The sequence below is a fragment of the Cornus florida genome, unplaced genomic scaffold (genome assembly GCF_030987335.1).
Source record: "Cornus florida cultivar Cherokee Brave unplaced genomic scaffold, ASM3098733v1 CherokeeBrave_3.0.0_Hap2_Chr11, whole genome shotgun sequence".
NCBI lineage: Eukaryota > Viridiplantae > Streptophyta > Magnoliopsida > Cornales > Cornaceae > Cornus > Cornus florida.
In genome coordinates this window covers 66610254-66631181 of record NW_026775581.1, presented here as the reverse complement: position 1 = coordinate 66631181, position 20928 = coordinate 66610254, and the positions used below count along the sequence as shown (strand labels likewise).

At 34.8% G+C, this 20928-nt stretch overlaps 1 protein-coding gene across 1 annotated transcript; it reads right to left on the bottom strand.

Annotated features, from left to right (window-relative positions):
* Positions 1–916: 916 nt before the first annotated feature.
* On the bottom strand, positions 917–15016 carry LOC132282625 (histone deacetylase 6). The gene is made up of 6 exons (XM_059784363.1): positions 14360–15016; positions 11673–12113; positions 11424–11566; positions 2081–2171; positions 1840–1979; positions 917–1494 (listed from the first exon to the last, which is right to left on the bottom strand). The coding sequence occupies exons 1-6, from the start codon at positions 14900–14902 to the stop codon at positions 1428–1430; spliced, it is 1425 nt and encodes a 474-aa protein (XP_059640346.1). The 5' UTR covers positions 14903–15016; the 3' UTR covers positions 917–1427.
* Between the last annotated feature and the right edge of the window lie 5912 nt (positions 15017–20928).

The window sequence follows — 20928 nt, the reverse complement described above, 5'->3', positions numbered from 1 at the left end:
GTATGACAAATATGTATGTTTATTTAAAATATATATATATAGAAATGAAAAGTATGACAAATATGTAAGTTTATTTAAAATATATATATATATATAGAAAAAAGACAAAATGAATTAAAAGAAAATAATTTTTTTTTTTTTTTTGGTTAAATCTAAGCTTGCATTGAAAATGAACACATGTTTCAACCAACAAACTAAGTTGAAAACAACTCCAGAACCTCTTTGGAGTGGATTATGGAAAACAAGTCGAAAACAAATCAATTCCGGATTCTCTTTGGAGCCAACCCAATGGTGGATTATGGAAAGCTCATGAGAAGAACCACAAGTTCTCCCTATTTAACTATTAAATTGAAATAAAAATTATTTAATACATTTTTCAATTCATGAGTTAAAAAATGAGACCTCACGACTCTCATGAACAGATATACTCTTGGAAGAGTTATTCGGAAAAAAATTATAAAATATCAATAACAACAATCTTTTGAGTTCAACTAGACACATTTTTTTTGGGCTTAAAAGAGTATCACCCTTAAAAATTCCTCCATTTGGTAACCGTCAATAACAATAACATCAACAAAAGTATATAAAATATACAAATCCGGACAAGGAAATCCAAAAATGTTCAAATATAAAATACAGTAGCAGTCATCTACTAGAGAGGAACCAGTAGAACAAGGGAAAAACTTTTCAATAGTCCCTAACAGAGCCTACCTATTTGCCACTTTCAAGGACTCCCTTCTATCCACTACCATATTATACCAACCGTGAGACTTCTTAACTATCAGAAAATGATAAATGTAAAGGGGGTAAAACCTATTCATTTAGGCATCAATGAAGATTAATAGTTAAATCTCCATATATCCATAGAACTGCAGAAACATGAATTCACTCGAGCAGATTCCATTGCAAGTTCGTATCACAAAAACATAAAAGATATCCACATTTTAAGCATTTCCAAAAGAGAATCCATAATGCTTTATGAAATGGCAAGTAGAACTTCGATCCTGACATGACGAGACCAGGGTTTAATCTGAATCAGAAAGTTCTCGACATACATCAGCCCACTTACCATGTTAAAGGAAGAAGAGTTTTACATTGTAATGGTTACTCTTCAACAAAGCCTACACAAGGTAATCAATACACAATGATACAAAAACTCAATTCTTAGTGACTGCCATGGTAAACATTTTGCATAGTGCAGGTAATTATCTCTCTTCGTATAATCCCTACTTCTGATTCTAACCCATGAAAAATGTCTACTAAAATAAATTTTAAAAAAGAAAAAGACTAAAAAAAGAAGGGAGCATTAGTGAGGGATCAGCCGTAAGTGCCTTTCCTAATGCCAGTCAAATGAAATGGCATTTGCCTTTATAGGAAGAATCCTTTTGCATACGATAAGAGGCATTTGATTTAGGAGTTCTGGAGTTTCATCTGTGTGAAGATGGAGGATGTGCATCTGTCATCTTCTCTTCTTTGATTTCATCTGCAACATCCCTGAGTCACAAATCACACGAAGTCAACTCAAAGGAAACCCAAAGCCTATAACCATCACTGGAACACTCAGCTGAAAGGCTTTGTCCCTTTATCCCAAAAATGAAAGTAATAACTATGAACTAAATAATAAGTTAGAAATTTCAGATTGAAATAAGATGGTATAAAATCCCTCCCTCCCTCCCCACATGCCAAGCACAAGGGAGGGGGGGTGTGGAGGAGAGAAATACAGAGGACCAGCCACAAACGGTGTCACATAAGCACAAAATACATTCAATTTCTGATGGAAGAATTCCTACAAGGATGTTCTAAGAACCCTTTAATTGAGAAAACCACTTGAGGCTTTACCTCATGCCATCATTTGCTGTGCGATGACCAGCAGTGTTCAAGCTGTGATGTCGAGGCTTCTCATCTTCTTCGCCATCAGATTCAAAATCCTCACCATTCCATATGCGCCGGGCTGGTCTTCTATCCATATTCTCTTCTGCCTATAGCCAAAAGTCCTCCAATGATCAATATAAAATCAAAAGCAAAATGGTCAAGAGAAAATCCACAAATGATCCAGCTACTCAAGCCACAAGTTACCAACCTCTTCTGGGACTTGTGTAGTGGGTGGTGTTGTCTGAAATGGCACGCTAGGTGCATGTGGTAGTCTAGAAATTTGCTCAAGCAGCATGCTCCTGCAAAATTTATATTCGACTGACATTAGTGTCAAAAATATACATAAAGCTGTACACAGTGACACCAGTTCTTAAAAAAAATAACAGCACAACCAATTCCAATATTGAACTCAATGACCAAGATATTAGATCCAAGCGAGAGGAAAGAGGGGGGAGGGGGGCTGGAGAGAGACTCCTGCCTAAGTAACTGACGGTAAGATAAAAATATGCACAAGCACTACCGCGCGTGTATTCTGGCTCCAAGTATCAACCACATTGCATAAAGTACATTAGGACAAGAAAATGGTTATAAAAAATAAAAAAAAAAAAATAAAAAAAAAAATAAAGTTATAGCAGGATAAGTCAACAGTTGAAGAAAGGAGTGTGGTTTAAAGAAGAACAAAACTTTTGATAGAATGGAGACACCAGCTTTTGTTGAAAGGAAAGTTAAGTTGCCCAGGTAAAAGCACCTGGTCGAAACAATATCCACAGAGCACAAGCTGCTTGCGTTCTTCTTATACAAGTTCAATACATATATAGGGTTCATTTGGATAAATGAATGAATTTGAAATCAAGGATTTAAGTTTAAGTAAAATATTTTGAAGTTAGATTTCAAAGTCCAAGGTGATGTTAGATTAGAGGTATGGGACAAATATTTTATTACAATCATAGCACAACTTGAACCCCACCCGGCATAAATTTCAAATAACTACTTTAACCTTGTATATTATATCCACGCTTCTAACTCTCTCAAATCCACTAATTTGAAATCCACAAATCCATCAAGCTATATTTCCTACCGCTGAAAGTTTGGACCAGCACCTGAGGCTCTAATAGACTGATACAGAGTTGCGTAAGACCCGTGATCTAGAGTGGGGTGAACAGATCTTGTAGATTGGATTGCCGAACTTAAGTACTTTTGAAATTTAAACTAACTTAACAAAAATTAAAATCGTAACAGAAATTTAAATCGACTCCATCCATCATTCATGCTTACTCCATCGATAAAGCATTAAAATAATGGACACGCAGGTTAAAATTTAAATCAAGCATTAAAATTTAAATCAACTCCATCCATCATTCATGCTTACTCCATGGATAAAGCATTAAAATAATGGACACGCAGATTTTTTAATGCGGAAAACTCAAATGTTTGAAAACCACGGGACTTAGTCCAAGCAAACCAAATCCACAATGGGAAAGAAGGATTACAACCTCAGTTATTATTTTCCAAAACCCAAGAAACCCCTAGTTACCTCCTTGACAAAAATCACTCCACCAAACTCTTGTTGACTCTCCAAGCACACGATTTTCGCTCATCAATAGACTTCTCCTCACGAATCTGCTTCTCCATCAATAATCCAGTCTCAACCGTAGCCATCCAGTTCAATCTCTGATGAAGGATTAACAGTGGTGTTGAATTCTTCAGTTGTACACTAAGTCACATAAAGCGGGAGCAGGAGCGAGAGTGAATTCGAGGGCATGAGGGCGAAAGTGGCAAAATCAAGTCACAAATAGTGGGAATAGATGCAAGAGCGTGCATGGAGCATGAGAGCGACAACCGTTGAGAAGGATTGTGTGACTTAGGTTGTACAACGAAATAATAGATGTCAACACACAACGAAGAACTCTCACCAAGTCTAAGAATGATCAATGCAAAACAAACTATGATGCAACTCGAAGAACTCACAATAATGCTTTCTATGTATTTGTGTAATGATTTCTAAGTATTTGTGTTCTATTCTGTCCTAGCATGGTATACACATGCAAAATAGAAGTATAAAGAGAATAGGGTTGGTAGTGTTTTACACCAGAAAGAAAACTAAATTTCGCAGGTCTCAATTGATCAAAGAGTTAGCCACTTGTTCGACACAACTTTAGTAACCTGCAATCAATAGATAGAACGATCGAAGTCCAATACAGTTTTAAACTTACAAATATATCAAAACAGAAAGCTCCCATAAACACTTCTATGAATATTTAAAACGATTTATGGAATCAAATCCAATTAAAACATTAAAACTTGGAAACCCTAATAATCTATGCATAAACCAAAATTTGGTAAGTCAATCAATGTGTCAACTTACGATTTTATCCTTATGGAAAGAGCTGTAGTATTTTCTTATTTCCTTGAGGCCTACCTCTAGTCGCCTCGCAGAAGATCCCAGTATCGTTTCCGCCTTCTGATCGGGGTATGGAGTGGTTGTACCAGCCAAAATGAAGACAAGAAAGCAATTATGGATGAGATTGGCGAACGAGTGGGATCCATTAGTGGAGCAAGCTATTCCCCTCAAGTACTTCATGTCAATCCTATCTCTAATCTCACGCAAAGAAAAAGTTCACCATTAAAACTGCTGCGCGCCCTTGACTTGAGAATGGAAACAAATTGCTAGTCGTAATAGATCAAATGTCCAATGCAACAAGCTCTGCGGCAAGAAAATTATTTGGAAAATTTCCTTATTGTCAAACTGTTCCAAGCAAGTTGAACGCGCTCTCGTACTAGATTGCTCATCCTATGACATTGTTGAAGAGATTCTGGTTGAAGAAACTTGACTTCCGTGATCAAGCAAACAGAACCTAATCTCCAAGAACAGTACCCGTATGTGCAAGGGGTATTGTCATGGGAGGGTTCTCGTGCTTAGGGTTTGCTGAATACTACCTCTGTACCTCAACTCTTCGAGCTGAATATTACGCAATTAAACTTGTGTGAATATTTAATTTCCTTCTTCAACAATGAGTACGAAGAAACACCTAACCTAACAGGCTAACACTAACTTCTAAAATTTCTAATCTGAGATAGAAATTAGAATAAAAGTTATAGACTCTAGTTTTGTTCTACAAAATTCGCCAACGGCCAACCTAAGTTCTGTTAACATAAGAACACCATTTGGCAATTATATTGCTACACAAAGGCACCATTACCCAACCCATAGTTGCCAAGGAACTTGGTTCGATAGGGAAACTATTACCCTGGAAACTTGTCATGAGAGCTGAGACACAACTTCCAAAGTATTTCTGGAAAACGAATCAATAGCGCTTCAAAAAAAACAATCTATAACCCCTAGAACTTCAAGAAAACCTTGTGAAAGCAATACGAGAACACTATGAAACATCCTATGCTTATGAAGTTATCCATTCAATCATGATACATAAATTTCTTAAAATATCTTGAATAATTCCAAGAAGTTTACACTTCAACCTATTTTTCCAAGTATCTAATCTTAAGATTAGTCTAGTGAAACTTTTAGTTTTCCTGTAAACTTCCAATTTGATTTGACATCATTTGACAATTCACATTCCAAAACATTTTGTGTTTCTCATTCTTCGTGTTCCATTTACCCTTTTTGCTTCCTCTTTTGGTCACTGTAGACCACTTCCAATTTCCAACCACTTTCCTACCACTCCATGTTAAATATATACATTGTCAATACACATCTTATAATTTCACATATGTCAAATGACTCAAGTGTCAGGTGCAGATATACCTAGGTGTCAATACGGACTAAGGAGTATCTTTTCATATATAAAACTTTTGAACAGAATGGGTTATGCATTATCCCTAGAGGGACCCAATGCTAATACCATACTTGCAAGAAAGCCTTAAGTAGGTGCTACCTAGCCAATTAATAAGCCTCAAAATCCATTTAAAGAAATGTATGAATAAATTTCACAATATCGCTATCACAATGGTGGTCAAACAATATTAATCATGAATCTATCAATAATATTAAAAATTAGTCAGAGAATCATCCCAATTCCCGAATGTAATTAAAATGGCATAATAGTTTAAAACAGAAAACATTTATAACAATATTTTAGATGTATAAAAGAAAGGTGTGAATGGATGTTCTGTTTATCCTTATAACACTTGGATGTTCTGTTTGTGAAAACCTACACAAACACCTCCTGAGATTTGGCGCATGATAACTACGACCGTCCCTTGTTAACTAGTCATCATGACTGTCACCCCACTTTGTGAAATGACGTATTTACCACCTTGAATTGTTCAAAAGACCTGTTTAACCTTAAAATATTATGTGAAATGACCAAATTGCCATATTAACAAATATACTTTTTCACTCCAATGTAACATGAATCCAATTGTATAAATAGATATATGTAATATAATTATAAGATACTCGTTCTACATACTAACTGAGGGATATAAACATGCATCTATCAAACAATTAATCACCTTCTTATCAGACGTTATGTAACAATATCTTCTTCAATAGCTCCAAACATTTGATTTGAGAATTCGCCTTCTTTTCTAATCTACCATTGTATCCAATGCCTTGAACCCACTTAACTATCAGAGCACCCCATCGTTGCATGATAATATAACTTTATGGATGCTTTTGGGCACTGCTAACAAAGTAAGATTCTTCATGTGTCCAAATAACAACAAATGGTCTATTGGGATCACTTGATTCACTTGCTTGCTCTAAACAAATCGTGCCACCAAGAGAAACTGTGACTAGATTGCTGGAGTGGGAGAAGGGAATGAGGAGGAGGAGGGGAGAGAGGAGTGATGGGCAGTGCAGATTGTAGGTGGGAAGCGAGAGAGGGTTTGGGCAGTGGTGGAGGTCGCAGTGGTGGGTGGAGAGAGATAGAGAGGGTTGAGCAGTGGTGGAGGTCGTTGGGTAAATAAAGCAAAGTACCCACAGCAAATGACTCAACCATTCACAGAAACAAATCACTTGGAAAACAAAACGAAACACATGAGATATACGTGGTTCGGAAAATACAGGCCTACGTCCATGGAGAGCAAGATTTCCACTCAAGATTGTAAACTGTACAAGATAAAGGATTACACAGAGATTTCACTCTACACCCTCAACCCTTCATGTACCCAATCACTCACAAGGACAATCTAATCTCTACCGTTCTCCACACCTAGTGTCCTTTTAAATACAATAAAAGTAGCCCTTCCTAACAAGAGTAATACCCCTTTCAAATACTATGAAAGTAATCCTCCTAACAATCTACCACATGAGATAATCACGGAAGATAAGAGTTTATCATCGCCTTCACGTTACGTCTGCTATAACATGGGTGGACCCCAACAGAGGTCGCGGTGGTGGGTAGGGAGAGAGGGAGAAAGAGAGAGAGAAGGGGTGGGTGGTGATGGAGTCAATTGTTAGGCAAATCTAAGTGGGTGCAAGTGTAATATACTCTAAAAATTGAGCAAAGGACAAAGATGCCATCTGGAGTTCAAAATAGAAAAAGAATTTTGTGGTAGATCATCTAATTTCAACATGCTGCTTCAAGAATTATCTTAATCTCTTGACAATGTTAATCATAGAATCGAGACAGGGTAGGCTAAATGGAGTTCATCTAATATTTTGCGCCACCAGCATATCCAGTTAAGGCTGAAAGGAATGTTGATAGCTATTAGAGCAGTTATTTTTTACGGGATAGAATGGGCATTTAGGAAACAATATATGCACAAAATGAACGGTAAAAATACGAATGTTAAGATGGTTGTGCATGAAATGGTAAGACATGAAATGATAGAATTAGAAATGGACACATTTGTGAGATGGTCGAAGTAAGAAACCCACTAAGTGTGTCAAGTAGTAAGAGTGAAATGGTCACATTAAGGGTAATACTAAGACAAGGAGAAGTCAAAAGTTAATGCGAGTAGAGTTAGTAAGGAACGGTATGATGACATGTGGTTTAAATGAGATTATGGCTGTTCTTTTTGTAAGTAAAATGTCATTGAAAGACACTCAAAATTGACTAAGATTATAGCCTTGAGTTTGGAAAACGGTCTTGTTAAGTTGAGTGGAGTTAAGTATCTAGACATCATACATATTACATACACACAAACACGCACAAAGAAAGAGAGATATATTTGCTTCCATAGAATTCCCATGCAAAAGCCTATATTCAAACATAAAGTGGTAATGCCATAGTAACAAATTAATCATCAACAAAAGAGTAATGACATATTATGTGATGCCATTTCTTCAAATCCTAAAACCACTATTACCTACCTGCTACCAGATACAATAATCAATTCACTAACAAGTTAAACGGGCATTAGATATTACATGAACATGAAGTCAATACATTCAACCAGCAAACAGACCATGTGATGCATGACACCAAATTGATGTTGGACCAAAAGTTTTTTGATACCACGTCGTCTTAAAATGGAATAGTGCTCTAATACCAAGTTTACATAGGACAAGAAAGAAAGAAGGGCATGGAAGCGAAAAGATTGAATGAGGCTAGAAGAAAAGGGGAAAGAATAGATGAAGGATATTAAAAAATATATTAAAGTTAGGCTAGGGAGACTAAGGGGTTGAGAAGAGCAAGAACAATGGAGAAAGAAGAACACGAGAGAATTCTAAAACCACAACTATTATTAATTATCAAAAGTTGAATGGTTTTATACATAAGAGACTTCACGTACGCAAAAACATAAACAAATCCAAAAATAAAAAAATACATGACTAACTCTACAATTAACATTACCAAAATAAAAATAAATATCTGACCCTGATTTACGGGATTTTTGTTCCTTCTTCTATTGTGTGTGAATCATGTGCGGATTGTGTTTTTGGATCACACACATTAAAGGAAGAGGCAGTGACTGATAGAACTAGAGATTTTTAGTAATTTAACTATTTAAGGTTACATATTGAATTTTATTTTTATTTTTAGTAATCTTTAATTTTAGATTTATTTATGTATGTTCTTACTTTAGGGTTTGCTTATGTTTTTGTTTACATGAAGGTTCTTATCTACAAAACCATTCAACTACTTTCTGCCTCTTTTTTCATGCCTTATCTCATCTTCTCATCCTTATCCACTTCTTTCCCTCTAGTCCTGCATCAATTTGGAATTTAAGCACCTTTTGGGTTACACACTTACACCAATTCATTGGTCCTACATCAAATTGGTATAAGAGCATTCCTTTTCTACATCAGTAACATCACCGTGTCATTCTTTCTAGTATTTCTTCGTTTGAGGTGATTGCAACTTGCTAGAAACTTCCTTTGAAAGGAATAATATATATCCTTAAATAATGATACAAGACAAAAAATAGACCACTAAATCATAAAAAATGCCTGATATAACCATGTAAAAGAGAGGGGGGATTGAAATTCTAACGTAGATTCAGTAACCAATTAATTATTAATTAATATACTGATTTTTATTTTATAGAATCTATAAATGTCAAGTTTATCACAACTTATGTTACTTGTACCAAATTGACAAATATGCTAGTAATAATGAATATAAAATAATTATAGGAAGTATAATCCCAAAACAACAAAATAGATCAATACAAATAAAATCTGAACAATCAACTTCATAAAAGCTTGAACTTTTACTGTCATATAGCTATTAAAAAATGATTACCGAGTACAAATTAAATAGTTAGAAATTTTGGTTATTAAGTTTAACTTCTCATGAACCCCAAGTAGATAGCCTAATGGCAAGGCTCTCACCTAACCGCATGGAGGTTGAGAGTTTGAATCCTCTTAAATAGCATAATGGCAAGGCTCTTACACGCGAACATTTTTATCATTTTCTAATACAGAAGAAAGCTTTTTGTCTTCAAGAATTTAGAGAGAATTCCCTTATTTTTTTTTTTTTTTTTTTTTTAATAATATCTTATAGATATTTATCCCAATTTGGGATTGATGATAGTGATGTTGATATAAATCTTTATCTTCTCAAAATTCTTTTTGATAAGCAAAGTATCATTAGATCCAAATTAGGCCCCTAATATCTCTATATGTCCAAAATTCTAATGGTGTAACTTGAGCCCACTCAACACTGCGCGCTCTGCCCTTGTGTCCATTTGAAGTTAGAATGAAGAAATGCAATTTATCTATGAAGCAATTCAGGAAAAGTAAAAAAATTGCATAGGCTAAAGGATAAGTAAACATGACAACCACCACAAAAACAACTAAGGTAGATCCAGCTAAGGACCCTAAAACCACTAACCTGAACCAAATCCAATTATAATAAATCAACCTATACCAACACACCAGTGCAAACTCCAATCACATTTCAATTACAAAATTATATTTTCTTAGAAAATATTAGTCTGGTTAATATATGGTTTGTGAGGTCCAATCCCCTAACCAATCCCAACTAAATTATAAGTGAGATGTATATTGGGCACCTGAAATTAAAGCATTCTTCTCCGTTCTATTCCAAGACAAGTTCTGCCAACCTCTAGCTGCTGCTAACTTATATTAATGCACAAACTAGCAGGGCAAAGAAAACGAGTATAATGTTTTCTAACTATATGGAACTAGAAAATCGATAGCAACTTTCGCGTCATTTTACCTGAAAGGGGAAAAGATAAGGTCACCTAGCAATGATTTAGGTTCAAGCATCGTTTTCAACTGAAGCAAGGTTCCAAAAGGCCTCAAAGAGATAATCGTTGTCAGTATCGCAGCCAAGCCAACTTATGTAAATCGGGAAATGTGTTACAATCGTACTACTAAATAAACAATACAAAAGTATTATCTATAATTACAAAGTTAACTTTCCAGAGCAGTAACTAGAAAATTTAGCCCATATACAGCTCCAATGGATGAACCCCACCCATCCCACAAAAGCATCTAAACAAAATGAATCCAAAGAAACACCAAGTCGAGCCAAGGCAGAATCGGCAATCAAATAAAATCTAAGACAATCATCTCAGCAAAGTCCCAACAATTTTGAGAATGCATGAATCTGAGGTTCTAATGGAATGAATAGACAATGAAACAGACATAATAATAAAAAAAAATGAGTACACAACGTAACATAAATGCATACATAGTCTTCCTTCCTCCAGTCTCTTAAAAAAAGGGAAAAGGACATTACTTCAAGTATGTAACCAACCCTATCTGTAACAAGTTTGAGTTTCTAAAATAACTCAAGATTATATTCTATTATAATTAATCTTATGTAAGAGAATATTTTTATTTTCATAAGCCAGAAAATAAATATAAAATTAATTTACGTGCTCAATCATTAGCATTTGGTTTAAGAGTCCTTCAAGGTTAATCAGCCATATAGAGAAGAAATTTGAAAATGATGCAAAATGCAAGAATGCAATAGAGATAATCAGATTTTAAGGGGTTTTTTTAGTATTACAACATTACAAATATTCAAACAAATATAATGTCAGATTCAGCACATCACCATTTCATTATTTCATACTAGTTTTCAGAATTTTCTTTTGGGGTGCTAGTGATACAACCACTAGCACTAACTGTAACTATAATTGTTAACTAGAAATGTAGTATTCAGAATCACCTTATTTTCTCCAAATCCTTGGGCGAGTTCTGATTCTCCATGGAGTTTGGTTCAACATGAAGAGTGTAATCAGGGCCAAAGTACTCATAATATTCATTGTAAGGCAACTTATTATCAGGTTCCACCCCTACTGCAACTGCTGTCTGTAGCAATGTAACAAACTGAACTTCAATAGACAACTCCAGCATAAATAAGAAATTTAATGAGATAGTCTAAGAAGCAAGGCGAAAATGAAAGAGAGAGAAAGACCTCATAGCACCAACAGCGAGCAACATTCCGTATTGTATATCCTCCCCCGCCCAAGACCATAAGAGGGACATTGAAAGATCTAAGGAAATGAAGGCAATCGGCATGGCCTTTCACAGATAAGTTGAAACACCCCAACCTGTCGCCAGTCAACGAGTCTGCTCCACATTGGAGAACAACAGCATCTGGCTGATAAACTTCCATAACTTTTTGCACGATGGGCCGAAACAGACCCCGGAAGCTATCGTCATCCATTCCGTCATTTAATGGAACATTTACAGCATAGTACTTCCCAGACCCTACACCTATGTCTTTAATGTGCCCTGTACCAGGAAAGAAGTCCCCAAATTTATGGAAAGACACAGTCATCACTCTATCAGTGGTGAAAAATGCCTCCTCAACACCATCTCCATGGTGGATGTCAATATCTACATATAATACACGCTGCCCAGTAATATCAATAGAATTAGAGAACGATATAGAAATGAATTGTATCTATGTATTTAGGATAACCAATAACCACAGTCCTTGCACCCATGAACATATAACAAATTTTGAAAAGCCAATAGATGAATATTGGGTTCTAAACAGGAGAACGGGCGCACCGATGTGTGAGTGCATAATGCATGGATGAAATAGATCAAAGTAAATGTGGGCCAATTAGGATGAATTATTATACCAGTATATTTTAAATAGAACAATTTTTGAAAAGACAATTAGGATGACTGACATGGATGAATGATTATACCAGTATTTTTGCAGTTAGAAATAGATCAAAATAAACCAAATAACCATATAACTAAAACCCTTGTTTAGATACATCTCAACTCAACAAAGTGTTTTTTCCCAACTACTTGGGGTTGGCTACATGAATCCTATTTTTTTTTCCCCGCTTTATGACCATAAACTCATTCCTTCCTTACTCACTCTAACCACATTTACATTGGTCTTCCCTTTCTCCAAACATTACCCTTAATGTGGACCACATCAATCATCCTAATTGTTGCACTTAGTGGTCTCCTTTACACGTGCCCAAAAAGTTTTATTCGATTTTATCTCATTTTATCTCGAATTGGTGCTACTTCAACCAACTCACAAGTGTGTTCATTTCCAATTTTATCCTTTCTAGTCTTATTACACATCCATCTAGGCATTTGCGTTTCCGCTACACTCACTTTATCCACAAATTGTTTAACTATTCAAAATTCTCTCATAAGAACAACAACTGGTCTAATAACTGTTTTATAAAACTTCCCTTACAATTTTACCCGGATACTCCGATCATACAAAATACTAGATGCACTCCTCTGTTTAACTCATATTGCCTTAATTCTATGATTAAAGCCATTCTAGAGGCACACTGCCTTTGTCATGTTTAATGGCTTATTTTTATACAACTGGTGCCAAGCTCGGAAATAAGAGGATTGCATTAGGTAGTTCGACAACCAATGCAAAACTTTTGCAATCACCAATACAAACATGAAACCCTTGTACATCTAAAGCCAAAATATTAGCAGGCTTAAGATTTAAGAAAAAGAAAAGGCAAAATGGATGACAATCTGAGGAGAGAAATGCAAAAATTGCATTGACAGGGTAAAACAACCAAGGATGCAATACAAAAATGACACCACTAAATTTTATATTACCACTGTTTCTTTCATTAAATAAATTCTTTAGCAAAAGATAGTGCCACAGTTAACCAACTAATCAGTTGTCTAATTTCTATTCCAAGTCATGTTCCCATTCAACCTTAAGATTCCATTTGAATGTCAATAACTTGTCAGAAAAAGGAAATACAAATACAAGTTTAAAATCACTAAAAAAAGAGATGAAGAGAAGAAAGAAACCAAGGAAAAGAATAGAATTCAAAAAAGTTTAAACAGAAATTATCCAAGTATTAAAACCATAAAACAATTCAGACTATCACAAATAAAGAAAAGAATGAAACTATTGTTTCATAAATTAAAAACCATCTTTTCATAGTCATTTAAAATTGATAAGTATGGGAAGAATTTTTTTGGCCCAAGGCCGACCATTAGATTGTACTAGAAAGGCAGATCAAATTTATGATAATAAAAGCTTATCTAGAAATGCAAGTTGAGCAGAATCTACACCACCAAACAATTACATAAACCCACCAACACCAGTAATATAAAAGCAATATCAGATTCTTAAGCTAAAAATTAGAAGACAGAGAAGTCTCAAAAACAAAACATATGAGAGATTAAAATGAAATTAATTGCAGAAATGGCTATCTATTGACTATTAAAAGGGCTAGTCCAATGCACATTGCGAGCTCTCGAGATGATCAGATGTACGCAACCTTACCTCCACACGGAGAGAGAGGCTGTTTCTGGTTTCAAACCCTCACACTGGAGGGACGGTCTTACCGTTGAGCCAAGGCCCACCCTCTCTATCTATTGACTATAATATTACACAAAACCCCCTCAGTGGAAACCAATAAAAACCACTAGCGCAAAAGTCAAACTCAAACATCAAATGTAGCAAAAACCCAATTACACACAAACAAACAGCACATAAAAGGAAAGCTAATAGCACAAAATTATCAAGCACACCATAACACACAAAAACATAGCTCATATGAAAGCTAAACTTTAAAATAAACAAATTAAATAACAGAGTGATTAGTATGGATAGAGAGAGAGAGAGAGAGAGAGAGAGTACATTACCCTGTGAACCTTAAGGAGCTCAAGAATTCCCAGAACAATATCATTGACATAACAAAACCCAGATGCCTCAGACTTCTTAGCGTGATGCAACCCACCAGCCCAATTAAGCGCTATATCGGCATCCTGCCGATTAAGCTTGACGGCTGCGCCGATTGATCCGCCGGCGGAAGCCTGGCAGAAGGTGAAGAGGCCGTCGAAAACGGGGCAGTCCTCGCCGACATTGAAGCGCTTGAGGTTGCGAGCGTGGGTGTGGTCGTGGAGGGTTTCGGGCGTGACGGAGGCGAGGAAGTCGACATAGTCGTCGGAGTGAAAGAGGCGGATATCATCGGGGCCGGCGGGGAAGGGACGGTTGATCTCCATCCGACGGTGGAGGGAGTAGTGGACGATGAGGTTGTGGGCCATGCGGATTCGGTGGGGCTTCATGGGATGGCCCTGGCCGTAGTAGTAGTCTCCGATTGAGGGTTCGTAGAAGTAGGTGACGCGACGCTTCTTGGCGTCGGGGCCGGAGGGGAGAGAGGCGCTGCCGGTGGACGACTCACCCATGATTGATGACTGCTGTGATGGACAGACAGTCGGCCTTCCCGTTTCTCTCTCTCTCTCTCTCTCTAAAAAGCACAGAGAGAGTGATACAGACGAGAACTGAAAATGAAACTACGAGCGGGGTTTTATGCTTTTATGTTGGAGTTGATGCGCATGTTAAGATGTAGCTTTGCTGAGGCTAACATACGCTGACATTCAAGCGGTACACGGTACATGTTACAAGGGACAGTACACCAATAGATTTTTTCTTCGTTTTTTTTCCCCCCTATTTTTTTCTTCTATGTCGTCAATTAGGGTTGCAAATCAACGTTTGTGGGCTTCAATTGAAATTGTGACGTGGTCAAAAGGTTGATCTCCAGTTTGACTCGTTTAATAATAAATAATTAAGCTCTAGTTCGACTCATTTAATAAAAAAATTTATTTGGACTCGATTTGAGCTTTTAAATTCATAATCTAACGTGTATCAACCTATACAATACATTGTTTATGAACATTTTGATGGGCTTATAAGAGTCTTTTTTTTCACAAACATATATAAATTTACAGGAGTTTATGTTCACGAACTTAGATGACTTGAACTCGGCCCTCTTAACAAACGGGCCTAAAAAGAGGCTTAACAAACGAGACCAAATCGAACCCAAGTTTTTCATAAACTGCTGGATTCATTTGCTACCCTAATGTGAATATGGGATAAATGGTTAAATCTCATAAATTGTGTAACAAATCAACTCAAATTAGGTTTCTAATTTGGATAACTATGAAGAAATTTTAAAGGAAATGGGATAAACAGATATGAAAATAAACTAAAAACGAGTAAGAAAAATGATTGTTTTTTGTGCCGTTTGATATAATGGAAAATTTTAAAAACTCAAATTCTAAGTGTTAATCATAAATTGAAATATATTTTATTTCAATGATAAGTGAAATCTTATTCACTTTAAAAATTACTCCATTTTAAGCATGTAATGCGTTATCATGCGCATTTAATTGGAGAAATATTTAATTTTATTCATAATTAAGTACTAAATTGATTATAAAGTATTACGTTAAATAAAAAAAGTGTGGTGCAAAAATATATATATATATATAAAGTGTGACGAAATTAATAATCACTAAGGTGTTATTTGATAAAACTGAAATTTAAGTAACAAAAATTTTAAAAGCTGAATTTTAAGTTGCAATTTAAAAATAAAATTTGATATCTTTTTTAATTTTTAGTGTTCAACATTAAGTTATAAATAATATAATGTTACTTACAATTATACATATTTTAAATCACACTTATTTAAGTGATATTCAAATTGTATTATCAAATGTACTTAATTAGATATGCACTTAATTGTTTAAAATCAAGCGAACCGTCAAATAACACATGACTCTCTTTCATGAATCGTAACTCTTTGTTTTATACTATTTGTAGGATGAATAGTATCCTCTTTATAATTTTGTATGAGGGAAAAGTATGAACCACTTGTCATTAAAAATGCTATGCTTGTCCCTAACACTTTTGCTTCACGTTTTCTACCATCAATTCCTGGTATAATTTTACTTTTCAACTTTAAGAAAGTAATTCCTCCTTAAAAATAAATTAAAAAAAAAAAAAAAAAAAAAAAAGAAGAAGAAGAAGAAGAAGAAAGAAAAAAGAAAAAAAGAAAAAAACAGAAGGTGAAGATTTGTTACTTTTTAGACCGGAAATAATTTTTGTCAATGTAGTCATCTTCTCTGCTCGCCTCATTTTACTATTTGTTACACCCTAAGAAATTACAATCATTATTTTACTTTCATAGGAGACATGCCTGTCGAATACACTCCAACAATCAAATTATCACTTAACAGAACTTTATATTTAATTTTTGTTCGTATCTTTTGAATTATCCTACCCCTCTTCTTTAGGAGAATAATTGTAGTGTTTTGCTATGAGACTGCTTATGTTTCCTTCTCTATCTCCGTTGTAGTTTACCTTATTGTTTAATTCCCTTATCATTTGTTAATTTTTCCTTATCGGTTTAATAGTCAGTTTCCAATTGTGAAAAAAAAAAAAAAAAAAAGAACCGAGTTTTTAGACTTTATTATATAGATATGTATAGTCAGTTATGCTATAAAAAATGATAAAATGTTTTGAATCATTTAATGTCAAATACTATAGCAAAAATAACAATCAAGTTTTTTTTTGACAAGTAGTTGTCAGCTACGGTTACCTCAATCATCATATGTGTTTCACTCCATTTATTTAAGGCCATACCTGGCTTGAAATGGATGGAGTTTGATATAATCCGATTGGAAGTCCATTTTTGTGATTTTATTCTAATTTTGAATTTCAATTTTAAAATGAATGGAATATGAAAATTCCTTAAATAGTCCACCATAGATGAGAAAGTGTACTGTGGGCGGTTTTTCTTATTATTATTATTTTTACAATGATAAGAAACCCACATATGTTACTTGTCCCAATCTAATAATTGAACCCTGGCTTTCTACTTTATAAGTTGAACAATTATCGCTAAATTACAACCCATTGATAATGTATTGTGAGATAAATCAAAACTCCTAATGGACATGTGTAACAAATGGAGTCTTGCTCACGTCGAATTTGAATGGAGAAGTGATTAAGTATATATGGGTTGGGTATTAGTCCTTTTTAATAGCAAGATCTTTTGGGTCAGATCGTGAAGCACTCGACCTGTTATAGTTGATATCAAAGTCAAATTCAATCCTTAATCCTACTGTAACGAGGGCGTTGTGAATTCCCATCAGTTAAAATATTAAAAAACTGTGAGACTCGAGACAATGGGCTTGGCCCAAGCAGATACAATGGGCCAAGGTACATATGATGTTGAGCTTGTTACCTTTACAACTTCCATTCTATGCATCTTCAATAAGCTGGCTAGAATTTATTGTCAAGGCAACTCCATTGAGCATTGTATTATCTTGCTTACACAAAATGTTAAAAAAAAAAAAAAAAAAAATACATGTTTAAGACTTTCCTTGGTGGCATGAAATTGTGTTTTAGACTCTCTCATATACCCTCTTTATCTTCCTTGGGTCATGCTAACAAAGTAACAAAGAAACAGTCTAGTTTGGCCTTGACCCAACAACAGAATTGGATCTAGGCATAGAACATACACCAAACAGCCCGAAACAGGCCCAGTATCTTATCACAGGAAAACTAGAAACAGGCCCAATTTGTTCATACCGGCCCAATCAAACTCCTCTTTAGTTGATGGACAACGTATGAATGTTATTGAGACACTTGAATGTAAACAATGGCTTTAAAGCCATAGGACTAGCAAATCAGTGATCTCGAAGCCCGTCATGGTTTATATTATGAATTAAATGTATGCGATTGTTTATGTATCAGTTTGGGTTTATGTATCGATGGTTTAATTGGTTTATAAGTGGTTCGAAAATTAAATGTATCATATTGTTTTATGTGAGTGAGTGATGACATTGTCATAACGTCATTAAATATAATGATGTCATCATTGCATCATTCTTTACTCACGTTATTTTAGTCGGATGTTTCTGTCTTTGAGACTCTATCATTAGTTCATAACTCTAAATATTATTGTAAAGAAAATGATCTGTTGAAGTCAGGAATGAAACTTACACTGTCACTCACAGCGAAGTAGTCGGACTGTCGGACCGGCTCTTCCTTTAACTATCCATTATTGGTTCGCAAGCCCCAGATCAAAAAAGCTGCTCACCCAGAGACCTTCTTGTTCATCTTTGGGTAATAATGGTGGAACATAAACCAGCTAGGTTCAATCCCAGAAGCCTAGACAAAAAGTCCATAACATGGCTGGTTTGCAGTTTAAATTGTACAACTACCCTACCCAACTACAACATAATGTTACCACACCACAAGTTGGTTTTTCTCTCACTTTAAAAAGATAGGGTAGAAGAGTAGTTGACAATTTTTTTTTTTTTTTTAAAAGAAATTTAACTAAAATTGGAAAACATAATCCCTTTTACTAGCTGGTAGTTTCCAAAAGAAAGTGCAGGAAAACAACTTTTTGAGAAAATTATCTAGCATTTGGTATCAAGTCATTCCTTTACACTTTGTACATCACTGAAAAGGAAATGGAATCAGTATCTTTTGTTTTTGTGAACTTTTGTGGATCCCACATCTTGCCTCTTCTTCAATTATTTGTTTGATGGGCTTCACATCAACTTATCTACATACCACACCATGGAGTATCTAATACTCGCACTGTGCTATAATAGTCGGGCGCTTCAGAAATTTTGTGACTCATAATTCTCAAAACATTCAACTATTATATAATTTTCTAAATCACCCAATTATTATGGAATAAAGGGAATATATTACTTTATTGTGACTCGATCAAAATTACACAGGAATAGAGCGCTTAAGACTTATCTATTGTTTTATTCATATTGTTTAAATTAATGTTTTCTTTATTCATTTGATAAAAGTACGTATTTTTTAAAAAATTTAGGTGTTCGGGGAATTTTTTATTTTTTATTTATAATAATAAGGTTTTAATACTTTTTATTGTATTAATGAGAATGAATTTTTAAATTTATCCTTATTAAAATATAAAGGAGTACTCCGTAAATAATGTGTTTGTTTAATCAAATCAATGTTAAAAGGACAACTCGAATTTACATATAAAAAATTATAAAAACTATTAGATGGTCCAATCCAAGACCAATAGACCTTTGTCACGAGAAATACAATCCAATAAAAATTCTCCCATTAAGCACAGAGGTCTCACAATTATATAATAAGATATTATCCAAAAAAAAAAAAAAAACTAAAACTTGAGCATGATTTTTGATATGATTGTCAATCTGCAGTCGTCTCAATCGAGAAAACTCTTATGATTGATTTTCAACCTATCACAATAAATATTGTATTTTTTTAAAATTTATTTCACAAGTATTGTGATTGGCAACCAATCACAAAAACAAGTATGGATTCACAGGTCAGGACTGTAACTATCATTTCCCGTCTTGAATACATAAATGGACTTTATGCTAACATAAACAGATCGTGAATGAGTATGGTTGTATGGTATCATATACAACAATACAGAAGCAGTAGAATCTTGATGGTATCATATACAACAATACAGCTATATCTGTGTGTGTGTGTGTGGGGGGGTGTGGTCGTGCTTGATCTGAGTCAAGTTTAGAAAGTAGTGGTCTCTGTTAGTATGAGGAGTTATGAAGGCATTGTCCTTGGAAAACAATCTCAATCAACCAACAATAAAGCTTCTTTATGAAGTGATGATGATAACAAAATGATGGTGAAAATAAAATAAAGGGTTTGGAACCCTTTTCTTTCCCTTCATCCTTCCTCTTAATGATTTGGTCCTTTACCTGTCCGGCTGTCCCCCTTTACTTTTGCACGTCTCAATGGAAAAGAATGGAATACTTTTTTATATGCTTACTAAAATGAATCCTCTTCCATCACCATTGAGGGCATGGAAGTTTATGTTTTCGCCCTCAAATATTGACACGTGGATCTCCAAGGTTTTAATTTCCTAACTTTTCCTTTCTATGCAAGGCCTTAAAGCTATCCTTTGTCCTCCTGTACGTGCTGTAAATACACACCAATTAAGCATTTTATTCACAACAATTATCATTTCGCCTACCAGATAACACAAGGAATTAAATCCTAGAAAATGTGGAACTGCCGACCTGGAAGAAATTATTTTTTGGAAATTGTTTTTATTGGAATTGCCGACCTTGGGTCACCCAAGTTTTTAAGAAGGGCTCTAGGTAGGAGCAAAATGCTCAGTTGCGCCCGCGCTATTCATAAATTGGATACGGCAAACATACCAAGTTATTGATATACCTAATAAAGTTATTCTAAAAAAATAATTATGCTTTTTATTTGTTATTTCATTGGTGTGAGGTGCTGGTACTAATGAAAGAGTATTATTGTATCCTGTGAGACAAACACTAAGTGGGGCAAAATTTGTGTTAAGAACACAGTGTTTAATACTAGTATTTTTTAATTGTTGTTTTTATTTTATTTATTCATTAGGGATGACAAAAATTCA

What these genes read in the sequence shown, in the direction of transcription:
- LOC132282625 (XM_059784363.1), bottom strand. Translation starts at nt 14,902, where the DNA reads ATGGGTGAGTCGTCCACCGGCAGCGCCTCTCTCCCCTCCGGCCCCGAC. An exon ending in CTCGCTGTTGGTGCTATGAG is followed by an intron (nt 11,567 to 11,672) that starts GTCTTTCTCTCT and finishes ACATTGCTACAG; the next exon opens with ACAGCAGTTGCAGTAGGGGT. An exon ending in AAGGATTTGGAGAAAATAAG is followed by an intron (nt 2,172 to 11,423) that starts GTGATTCTGAAT and finishes TAAATTTTGCAG; the next exon opens with GAGCATGCTGCTTGAGCAAA.